Source organism: Neltuma alba, unplaced genomic scaffold (assembly GCF_004799145.2).
Source record: "Neltuma alba isolate B1F8T4 unplaced genomic scaffold, ASM479914v2 tig00011482_pilon, whole genome shotgun sequence".
Classification (NCBI taxonomy): domain Eukaryota; kingdom Viridiplantae; phylum Streptophyta; class Magnoliopsida; order Fabales; family Fabaceae; genus Neltuma; species Neltuma alba.
In genome coordinates, this window is record NW_021636151.1 from 61,238 (window position 1) to 73,587 (window position 12,350).

At 37.6% G+C, this 12,350-nt stretch overlaps 2 protein-coding genes across 3 annotated transcripts; one reads left to right on the forward strand and one right to left on the reverse strand.

Moving 5' to 3' along the window:
- Positions 1–288: 288 nt before the first annotated feature.
- LOC114713971 (F-box protein At1g70590-like) lies at positions 289–4,115 on the forward strand. Of its 2 annotated transcripts, none has more exons than XM_028898664.1 (4): positions 289–977; positions 2,213–2,346; positions 2,550–2,732; positions 3,316–4,115. In XM_028898664.1, exons 1-4 carry the CDS (start codon positions 401–403, stop codon positions 3,517–3,519), a joined length of 1,098 nt encoding a protein of 365 aa, XP_028754497.1. In that variant the 5' UTR covers positions 289–400; the 3' UTR covers positions 3,520–4,115. The 2 variants fall into 2 exon arrangements, with proteins under 2 accessions (XP_028754497.1, XP_028754498.1); XM_028898665.1 differs by having other exon boundaries at positions 3,355–4,115.
- Positions 4,116–7,010: 2,895 nt separating this feature from the next.
- LOC114713973 (uncharacterized) lies at positions 7,011–9,183 on the reverse strand. The gene has a single exon (XM_028898667.1). It carries the CDS (start codon positions 8,886–8,888, stop codon positions 7,053–7,055), a length of 1,836 nt encoding a protein of 611 aa, XP_028754500.1. The 5' UTR covers positions 8,889–9,183; the 3' UTR covers positions 7,011–7,052.
- Positions 9,184–12,350: the final 3,167 nt, after the last annotated feature.

The following is a 12,350-nucleotide window of genomic DNA, read 5'->3' on the forward strand; positions in this document are numbered from 1 at the left end:
TTTACCAACTCAAAAATTGACCTGATACAAAATTAGGCAAATAACGAATTAGAAAAAAAATCTTATGAAAGCTTTCAATATCAGAGTTGAAAACGATGGCTTGTCTTTTTCTTTTCTTTTATTTTTTTCTGAGACGACATATCAACATCAACGACACTCTGAAATAGAAATTATATGTTCACATTGCAATAGAAGCATGTAATTTTCTTATCAAAAAAGAAAAGAAAAAGAGGAGTGAAAAAGAAAGGGACACGACTTGCGAAATTGCGAATGCGTGAGGTGAAAGCAATTACCGACGTCGTTTCGTCTGTCACCCAATCTGTTCCGTTCGTCCCGTCCTTAACGAATCAGTGGCTTCTTCAGTTCCTTTGTCGGAGCCCTGTGACACCAAGAAACGAAGATGAAGCACAGAACATGGCCTTCTCGCTCTGGGGTCTCTCGTTTCTCATCTCTTCCATTTCCTAATATGATCAACTCTGATGTTTCCACTAAAAATTCTACCTCGAAAACCCCTTTCAAAGCATCGGCTTACTCAGGTCGCTCAACTCGGCTCTGCTCAAGGGCATCATCAGTGTCTGCTCCATCAGGATCTTCATCACGTGATGCCGATTTCTCTGCCCTCCCCTATGACATTCTTGCGAAAATCGCCGCTTCCTTTACCCTCCCGAACCTTCAAGCGGCGTCTCTGGTTTGTCGGTCGTGGTCGGAGGCGCTTAAGCCGTTGAGGGAGGCGATGCGTCTTCTGAGTTGGGGAAAGAGATTCAAGCATGGAAAGAGATGCGTTCGTCCGAATATAGACAAGGCCCTAGATTCTTTCCTGAAAGCTGCGGCTCGGGGCTCCGCTCTGGCTATGGTTGATGCGGGTCTGATTTACTGGCAGATGGGCGAGAAGGAGAAGGCAATTGTTTTGTATCAGAGAGCTGCTGAACTCGGAGACCCAGCTGGCCAGTGCAATTTGGGAATTTCCTATTTGCAAGGTATTTCCAGAATTTAAACTTTATAGTTACCATTTTTATTTCATTTCATCTAAAATCTCAGTTGAAGCTTCAATCTTTAGTCTTAAAATCCTTTTTTTCCCGTCCTGTTTTTGAGAACAAGTGCCTCTCCTCAGGCCTTCATCCAAACTACATATTGCATATTTATAAATTCTGATAATATGGACTTGTGAATTTAGAATTTGCATAGAAGAAATGAAATTGGAAGTCGGAAGGTGGAAGATGTAATGTTTTTAGACTTATGTTGTGCCTTCATATTTCAATACTTCATCTTTTTTGCCATCACATTTCAATAGTTCATCTACACTTCTGCTGAGTGCACTATTTACATATACTAATAGCGATTCTTAGCTGTGTGTTATGTAATAATGATATCCATGCTCTTGAAATTTTCATGCACAAATGTTTTCTTAAAATATGAGTTTCAGTTTGCGCCGAGGTTAAAATCAAAATCAATAAACATAAAAACAACGTAAAGCACACAATGGAAGATTATGCACGTACTTCGGGTTGCAGCAGAAAGTCAGAAACTCATTGCTGTGAAACCATTTAGTCCTTCAGGGTTGAGTGCAATATTATGGCATCTATGAGTGCTGAAGGAAAATTTCACTTGTCCGATGTCATGGGAGACTGCAGTTTTCGAGGACCGGTTCTTTTATAAATAACTGAGGTTTTGGTTTTATCTGTATTTCTGCTTTGCCTTATTAGGCGTTCAAAGGATTTCTTTCCAAGATATAACTTCACTTGGCTCACGATAGTCACGCAAGTAAGTTTATTTTTTTTTATTTTTTATTTTTAACCTTAATTTGAACTTGGGCGGTTTTTGGGACTGCATAATGTTTGATGGTTTTCATGCTTCATAATTCAGTTATATGGTGCATATCAATGAAACTTATCTGTAACTCGTACTCAGATTTGTTACAATTTATCTTTGCTATAATAATTATCCTGCATGTATATGAACCCCGCATCCCAAAAAATGAATTCTGCATTTCTTCAAGAAAGCTTTTTCCTTGCTTGAAAGTGACAAGAAAATGAAAGCTAATTTAAGTAGGTCCTCTTTCCATATTTGCAATTGCATTGCATTCCTTCACAAAAGATTGTTTGAGATATATTTTATCCTAAAAAATAAAAATTGTCCATACATATCATGCCTTGATGGCACCAAAGTTTATGACAATAAAAAATGCTTATGAAGGTATAAATTTGCTCTGCAGCTGAACCTCCAAAAACTAAGGAAGCCTTAAAATGGTTATACAAAGCTTCAATTGGTGGGAATGCCCGTGCTCAATACCAACTGGGGCTTTGCCTTCATCGAGGTCACAAGGTCAATTGCAACATAAGAGAAGCTGTAAGTGTTAATTTGCTTGACATCAACATAAAGCATCCCTTGATATCAGTAACTATATTCCTTCTTTATTTGATGGGTGTATTAAACCTTTGTTTGTGAATTGGCTTTTTAATGTAAGAAATGCTTGTCATAGTATGCCATTCTGTTCTTGCACAAGCATGTGTATGCTGATCTTTGCCACTAACGAGTTTTCCACGGAACAGGCTAAATGGTATTTGAAAGCTGCAGAAGGAGGGTATGTGCGTGCAATGTACAATATCTCCTTATGCTACTCCTCCGGTGAAGGTTTGGCACATAATCATCAGCTTGCAAGAAAATGGATGAAGCGGGCTGCAGATCATGGTCACAGTAAAGCTCAATTCGAGCATGGACTTTCTCTCTTTTCTGTAAGCAATCGACCTATACCTTTTATTTTTCTTGACCAGCAATATGAGCCCTCTTATTTTGAATATTCATGGTTCCCCAAAAACAAGAAAAAAAAAGAAAGAAAAATGAAACGTACAACTTCTGTGTGACTGTTTCTTATATCAAACTAGACTTCATGATTTGGCTTTTGAGCTTTAAGGTCTCACCATCCTTTATTTTTAAAGTTCGTTAGTAATTAAACCGCGATCTTTTGTCCAGGTGTAGTATATGACTTTCAGTTCACATCATCCATATTTCTACTCAGATTTACATGATCACGATATTTAGTTTCAGAGTTCAGTTCCACTAGGTTACTAACACAAATTAGACTTACATGAACTTTGCGTATTCTTCCTGTTTTAGGTTCTATTAAAAACAGCCTTTCATGCATTTATGCGTCTAATGGGGGTTCCAATTTACCTTTGTATTCCCTTTCTTTAGGTTTTTATAATTTGTTTTTTATATGACATCTATACATAAGATTGAAATAGTTGTCAGCAATGGCTAAGTGTTCCTGGGCATAAGATTTTGGGTTTTTGTCTTATTTATATGTATGTGTTTCAGATTATACATGATTCTAACAGAGATGTTGCATCTGAACAGGAGGGTGACTCGATGAAAGCTGTGGTATACCTAGAACTTGCCACACGTGCTGGTGAAAGAGCCGCCGCTCGTGTCAAGAATGTAGTTCTACAGAGGCTTTCATTGCCTTCACGGGATCACGCCATGCATCTTGCTGACAGGTGGCGTGCTTTGCCTTCATGTTGACTTGTCATGCATTCCTGGCAAAGAGTCTCATATTCCCCTTGCCTTGACTACTGATGTTGCAACTTCTTGACAATGGACTCGACAAAGCAAGCCAGAAAATGGGCTAAAAAAAGGAACTGACTAGGATGCCATTCCTACAAATTTTGAAAGTAGTGCCATAGTGGTCTTCCTTTATGAAATAACCTAGCTTGTGCTTGTAGCTCTGAAAGCAAACAATAGATGGTAAGATTATACAAGGCCACCCTTCGGACTAGTTTTGGGGTCCCTAGAAGTCACAGAACTTGTTCGTTAATGCCTCCAATTCAGCAGCCATGTTCCTTTTGGAGCACGACGCCCCCTGTGGAATTTTGAAGAAAACAACTGTCTGGGTAGGTTATAAGCTTTCGTGTCAGGTAGGGCAGTTCTAACCAATACTGTAGTGTGATAAAACTAAGGGCGACGATGCTGGTATATGTAACATTTGGGTCATCTGATTGTAATATATGCTGATTTTCCCTGAGCTTTTCCTCCTTCTCATAAAAGCTGTAGTGAATTATATGATGCCAATTTCTCTTATGGATGGACAAATTGGTAGAATGCATTTTGAGAGATGATTATTCGGAAGAATACAAGCTTATAATTCGCTGCATCAAGTAGACGTAAAGTGAAATTTGAGTCATCTACATTTAAAATTTTTAATTTGGAACTTTTAGATGATAAAATTATTTTTCAAAAAGTGAGAGTTTACCTAATTGATGAAATTTTATTTAAAATTAAATCAAACCTCGACTGTTCAAATTTAATGGGATGGTCTGGATCGATGACAAGTATGACATGTCCGCTTGAATGCAGAGAGTTTGGCTCATTCTATCCGGTTGACCTTCATCACTATTCACTGCACCTAAATGAACCAATATGGAAGGTTTAGCAATCCGATCGTAGGCGTTGTTTTGTAAGAATCACGAATTAATCTCCTAATGGAAGAGTGGTTTTCATGCTGGCAAAAAAAACAGAGTGGTTTTCAAAAGGAAAAAAATGGTAGTTTGGATGTTGAACCAGAAGAGAGTTAAACTGATATTGAACTGGAGTGAACTAATAATGAACTGGTTTAGATAATTATATTGTTATTAGTCCTATTTTTTTCTCATTTAACTTTCAATCATTATAGATTTGAATGAGTTTTAATGATGATTTTGATATCAATGATTATTAATGTTAGTAATTTTAGTTAGTGATAAATCATCAAACTTGAAATTCTTAATGTTGTTGTACTTTGTTATTGTTATATTTTCTTGTCTTTTGTTGTTAGTGATTATTAATATTATTATTTTGTTATTTTTAATTAAATTATATTTTAATATAACTGGTTTGATCCAAGTTGACTCGATCCCACCAACTAACTCTCAAACTGCTAACTTAACTTGTTTAGTGTCCGATCCACTTTTTCTTCCTTACTTTTCATTCTGTATGCTACCGATATTTTTTTTATGTATAAAAATTTGTCAAAGTCCATTTTACCAATAAAATTTGCAATGAAAGAGTTTTTCTTAATTTTCCCTTAAATATCTGCAATACATTGAAGTCCACCGTATTGTATTCAGAAATTGAAGGAGCAATAAGGGGGGATGGTGGAGAGTGGCTAAAGGGCTTCTCGGTGCAACTAGAAAGCTGTGAGGTGGTAGAGGCTGAGGCGTGGGGTATCTTGGTAGGACTAGAACTATGCCGAGACATGGGATTCATGAGAATTGAAGTGGAATGTGATTCTAAGCAAGTGGTGGACCTGTTAGTGCAGAACAAAGAGCGCAGCCGACATATGAATGTTTTCCAGGAAATTCAGGAGATGATGAAAGAGGATTGGCAAATCAGGATCAGACATGTCTTTAGAGAAGGAAACCGAGCAGCTGACAAGCTAGCCCACCTTAGCCTACAGCTTGATTCACCAAGAACCATCTGGGACACTCCGCCTGAAATACGGAGAATCCTCGATGAAGATTTAGCTGGCACTGAGATTCCCCAAAGAGTCTATACTGTTTGTAATGGTTCTGTAATGTAGTGGGCCTAGCCCCTGTTTTATCACCCAAAAAAAAAAAAGAAATTGAAGCCGCTGTGAAAATAGATCATGAATTCTATTCTATCTTATTCGCCACACAACAGAATATGAAAGCCCACCCCACCTCCAGCCGCTGTTGGTAAAGAAATTACTGCCTTGTAACCAGAAGGCCAAAACATCTTGCGAAAGTGAAAGAAAAAAATTTCTTCAACCTCGTCTCACACAAAAACTAGTGACTTGCCTGACCATAATCCAAAGTGCCCCCCGCCTTGGTCATTAAAGTGGATCATCACATTCTATTTTTACGCCTCAGCTTTTTATATGACTTTTAAAGTGTATATATTTATTGAGCATCTTCTAACTCCTCTGAAGACCATAAATCAGTTAACTCCTCTTAGTGAAGAGCTTTTTAGATAATGACAACACAGCATGAAACCAGAAGCCAGAATAAGCTACCCAACTTACAAGTTAAAGAGCATCAACAAAGACAAATCAAGCCCTTCGATCAATAGTAACGTTTTTTACAGTCACAGCCCCTTTTTTTTGGGGATGAGTTCAAGAATTCCCAAGGTCACAAACTCGGTAATTTCAGAGCCTGAGGACAACCAGATATTGAGAATTTTTCAATTTCATAAAAAGCTACATGAACTGTTTGAGAACAGGGGGAGGAATTATTCCAACATTAAATTAGATATTTTTCAGAAACATGAACGGATTTCTCTGTCTCATCTGCAAACTAACCATATTATGTCCAGCATGTCATCTCATCTGAAGCATGTGTATATTGTATTTTCATTGGTGACGTTCCTGTAGACGGTAGCCACAGAAAAAACTATAGAAAACTAACAAAGACAAGATCCAAAACAAAGATGAACAAAGCATATTCAAACTCACAGAATATCAGCGTCCAGGATTCATCAAGACAAGTCTGAGGCAAAGAAGATATCAGCTGCATATTCTATGGATAAATCAAATCTCAGAGAATCCTATTCCCACTACAAGACAATGCAGCATCGAAAGGAATGATAGAGAATCAATTTAATCAACAAAATAGGTATACAGAGAAATTCCAAGGGCTTAAAAGAGTTTATTATCCAAAATAAATTTAACCTCTGACCTTCACCACGTTCCCCAGTTCACGGGAAAAAAGATAAGACGGCCTAAGCTGAAAAACTGAAGTATATTCTTACAAGAGGTACGGTTTGTTCCTATAGACCCCCTTTATCCACAAAGGGTTAGCCAGATGTAACCTAATAAGCCAAAGACTGATACGGAATATATACACACACAAAACATGACACAAAGAAATAAGTAGCGTTCAAGTGCAATTTGAAGTGTCATTTCATATCTGATTGGAGCGTCTAGTGCATGGCAGCATCCATGCCTGACAGAATATGACTTCTTTAGATCTTTTCCAGTATCAGTGCTTCATAGGATGCAACTATTTCGATAGCATTCTCATGAACCTATGAAAACATAGCCCACCAACTTACTGAATAAGTACTCAAGGATAATATGAAATCCTTTGAGAATGGGATCCGGCATGGTACAGATTAAGGTGAACTAATGCCTTTGACACTAATTCTTTTATTTCCGGATGCTGGGAAATAACTGTTCGATCAACACCCTCTAAAGTTGTCAATACCCTTTCTTGTTCCAAGGATTCACTGTTCCCAGCATGCAGTGCAAGGTAGCAGAGAAGGATTAGTCCATGCAATTGAGTATCTTCATTACGCCGTAGGAATCTCATAAGAGCAGGGACGCCATTGAACTCAATTATTGCCTTCGAGTGCTCCACACATAGGAAATTCTCTGGACAAGCAAACTTATAGAGCGCAATGACCGCTTCAGTTGCTACATCAGACATTTTATGACTTATTTGTGTTACTAGAGGACCAATTACCCGAGTCTCTCGTGCAGGAAATGTCCTAGCTAGTGAACCAATTGATTTTATGGCTGGAATTTTTAGAAGTGGGTTGTCAAAATCCTTAATCACCCTTAAGAGCTGTTCCACCACGGCTTTAGCAGCGGGTGAATTAGTCTTAAATGCTGCCCGGCGAAGGTCCGCATTTGATTCAGCCGCAGCAGTAATCTCCATTATTGTCATCAAGCAATTGTACTGAAGCTCTCCTTGCTCCTTCTCAACCAACCTCGCCAAACAAAGCATCCCTTTTGTCTCAGTTATTTTCCTGCTATTTGACACGCTTCCTTTGGCAAGCATCCACAAAGCCTCGGCACAACTAACCTTCAACTTAAGCTTCAATTCAGGGTCCTCATTCTCCCTCTCCTTTCTGTGATTCCCCGCCCGGCTACTTCCCTCCATATGCAAATATGAATTCGAATGTGAACTCGTAAGCGGGCGATTGCTTGACCTAACCATTGACTTTTTCTCCAATTCCTTGTTAATTTGCATAATAGAATGAATACTCTGCTTACCCAATTGACCGGTATGATCATCATCAAAAGTATCGAAAGACAACAATGTCACAAGCGGCCTAATTGCATTCTCCCTGGCAAAATCCTCCTGGGCAACAGGGTCATGTTTTGCCATTCTAGCCACCAAATTCGCGGCTCGAATTTGAACCCTCATCGGCGAATCTCCAAGAACCTGCACGACAGTTGGAACTCCTAGCTCGTTCACAATCGTCCTAACTCTGTCAAGATCGTTTGCCAAGTGACATAACGCACTAGCAGCTGCAATTTGAGCAGTTGGAAGTGTGCTTTCCTTAAAAAGCTTCAGCAATGGGGGAACCCCACCTTCTTCAACTATAATCTTCTTATTCCTATCGTTATCTTGAGCAAGCGCAGCTAGTTCATTCGCAGCTTCAATGCGATCATTCAATTGACCCATTTGGATAGAAGCGATGAACGACCAAACCCACGAGAGAATCGGGTCGTTGCTGGCAATCGGAGGAAGAGACAGCTCAATCCCACCGCAACCGGTGCCGTCGGTGTCGAAGATACTAAGAAGCCATTTCATGTCGCCCACAGAAGCTTCTAGATAGTTAAGAACTTTCCGGAAATCGGCGGTGCTAACAATGTTCACAACCCGTCGAAGAAAGCTCTGTCGCTTACATTTTCGGACTAGGGTAAGGGCGCGTTCGAGGTTTTTCGACAACTCAGCGGCCACACGCCGAATTGGTACCTCGTAGAGCGAAGGGGTTGTGCTGGCGAAGCGAACCAGGGTTCGAAGCATTTGAAGAAGACGATCGACTTGCTTCCACACTTCGGAACACTCAAATTTGAAGGATTCGGCCTCGTCGACAGCCTTTCGGATTCGTTCCGCCAGGAGAATCGGGTAGGAGAGCTCGTCTTCGATTCGCTGATTCTCCGATGCCATATCCTCCGTCGAGTCAATGAGTCAGCCACCGAGTCAACCCAACCGTTTACTGGTCGTGATCTTGGAAGAGGGAAGGAAACGAAAAGGTAAGAAATTCCTGTAATCTCTGTGGAGGGGGTGTGTATCAGAGCTGCCTTTCATGCGAGGCCAGAAGTGGGGTGGTGTTATTTCTTCTGGCTCAAGTCGATAAAACTAATTCTTTGTTCTTCTGGTTCGCATGTTTTTTTGTCGTGAACGGACATAACAACATTGACATGTGTGTTTCGGAAAGTAGTTTGAAGGGAGAAAGAAGCCGGCGCGCGTGGGATTGGTTCAGGGGAGGTAACGGAGGAAGAAGCGTCAGTTTGACTCCTACGTAACTTACTGGTATTGCTAAGGAAGAGCGTGCTCTCAAGACTCAACGCTTCTGGGTGGCCAGGAAAGAAGACTCGTTATCCGCTTCGAAGACTTTCGCTTTTCATTTATTTCGCTAAATTAAGCTACTTATCAGTATAAATAGAATAAAATGTTATAATTATTTTTCTATCGTCTTATATATTTTCCATACGTAGATACCCTCATATTAAAAGTAATCATGTTAAAGATATTGTCTAACATTAAATATAAGTATTTTTTTCCACAAGAATTTGAACATTAATTAGTATTAGTCTCTTTTACTAAACTCAATCACGTTTAGTAAATATGATTATTCATGCATCTGTAAGGTAATTTTTTGTCTGGCTACTTGTGCTAATTAATGCTAAATATCTTCTCAAATTTTATTACTTTTAGTTTTAATTATAAGATCTTATTATAGTTTATAAATAAGATCTTATAAATATGATCCATGTTTGATCATACGTTGTGCTTCGTATGAGTTCTTTTCATGAAAGAAATATGATGATAAACAATTTTTTAATTTTTTTTTGGGTGAAACAACAATTATTTAAGTTGTGAGTTCTAGAATTTATTTTTATGGGTGAGTCGTATGCATTTCTTCTATTTGCAATAATTTTTTAAATTTTGTCACGTACATTATAAATTTTGAATTATTTTTTATATAAAAAATAACATTTATTATTGAAAAGAATAATATATCACCGTTCTATGTTATGCGCGTGAAATAAAAAATATCTCTAGATTCGTATGGGCCGCTTATAGTTTTCTTAAAATTTTATAAGAAGTTATGATTTGCCTTATTAAACTTGTTTTTACCATATGACAAGTTCTAATAAACAATTTATAACAAGTTCAGTAAGAGAAATGATAACTTCTGATAAGCAATTCATATAAATCTAATTTTCTTTATTCAAATGACAATTTCTAGATTTTTTTGGCAGATGTAACAAGTAATTCATGACAAGTTCAATAAGACGAATGACAACTTCCGATAAGTAATTTATATAAATTTAATTTTCTATGTTTAAATGACAATTTTTAGATTTTTTTAGCAGATGACAGGTTTTAATAAACAATTTATGACAAGTTCAATAAAGCGAATGACAACTTCTGATAAGCAATTTATAGGAATTTAATTTTCTCTGTTCAAATGACAGAATTTCTGTGTTTTTGTCACTGCATTGTTGTCACCACTTTTTTGATTAAGTATACAACATTAAATAGCTCTATATTATTACAACATTTAACTGATTAACATTACTTATTAGGTTCATAAATCTTATTTTCATGATCTAGCTTCCACAACGTCCTCTTTGGTTCTGTGTTGAAGGTGGAGACGAACAATGATAATGGTGTCCTTCTTCCTTTCGCTCATTCCATCTCTCACCTTCAAAGATTGAAGAAGGGTTATCCTCTCTTTCTTCTTACATTCAGTCGTATCCTTTGGTTTTGTCAGTGGTGTTCTATCTCTCTTGCAAGAAGACAATTTTGAAACATAGAATTAGATTGGGGAAGATTGGGGGTAGAGAAAGAGGGATCCAGACATCCAGTAGAAAAAATTAGGGGTGTTCAAGGCCGACCCGTTTTAGTCTTGGTCTTATTAGGACGGGACAGATCCGTCCCGAAATTTTTCGGGATGGGACAAAAAAGGGACGGGGACGGGACACAGGACGGGGTCGTCCCGTCCCGGTCCTGTCTCGGTTCCTTTTTTTTTTAATTTTTTATATAATATCATTTTTTTCATATTTTTTTAAGATTTGAGACTATTGTATAGAACTATGGATATATTTATTTAGAGTTTTTATATTTGTTAATGATTTGAGATTATTGATGATTAGAATTTTTAGCAAGTTTTTATTGTGTTAAAAGCTTTTGTTTAGAGTTTTTAATGACTATTATATGTAATATTTTGAGCTTTTGTTTAAGAGTGCCCAAACAAATAAAAAGATGTTTTTATAAGATTTAAGCTCAAAAAAATATAATTAAAAAATCAGATTTTTTTAAAAAAATTAAAAAAAATTAAAAAAAAATAATTTCGGGACGTCCCGTCCCGACCGGGACCGGGACAACCCCGAGACGGGCCGGGATACGAGACAGAAAATCTATCCTGTTACTGTTCATCGGGACGGAACCGGGACGGGCCTGTCCCGGTCTCGATCCGTCCCGTGAACACCCCTAGAAAAAATAATGAGTGCAATTAAGGTTTTAAGAGATGAGTTGGGGAGGATGGAGCAAATGAAGATAGAGATGACAAGAGAGATTGAGAAATGGATATGGGAAGAGGATATGAAAAGCAGAAGGGCATTTCTATCTTTTAACCAATATTTCGTAATTTTTACTTGAGATTGACAAATCTAAACCGTGATTTCATATATTCAAGGGTTTTTGTTTATTATTTTTCCTAAAAAATTTACATTTTCAAGAAAATGGAAGTAAAAAAAAAAATGGCAGGAGGCTTTGGGCGCGCACGCGCCTACGTGGAGATCACAAAATAAATTCATTTTCTTTGATGTATTTATTATTTTTTTTAAAATGATTTTGTTTAACTTAAAACTTAATATGCACTGCCTCTCGTTTTTAATATGATAACTATTTGTAGATTCAATTATGCTCTAGACATAAGGCCTAAGTTCATTTTGTCATTTATATTTGTTTATTTTGTTCTCAAGTAATATGATTGTGTATATTAATAATTTTCATTAAAAAGTAGTTCAAATGAATATGATTAATAATAATATTTTCGAGAAGATAATACTCGAATAATTAACTTAATTAACTTTTAATTTAGAAAAAAAAGTTACATGACGTTTATATATTTGAGGATACAGGAGAGAGAGTATCCAATCTTAAAAAGGTAGGAGGATGCGTCTGGAAGATTGGAAGGCTGGCGCCCGGCTAAACAACTAGAACATTCCCGCTTGAGAGGGCCAGTCTGCCCGCTGCAAAAACGACAAACAAAATCACATGAACGACAATATTCGATGGAGCACTTTGCTGCCGCTTTGTTGGGACTTTAAGACACATAATCCCCATTCCCATCATGATTGCGTTTATGACGGCTAACTAGCTCATCCTATCCTCAAA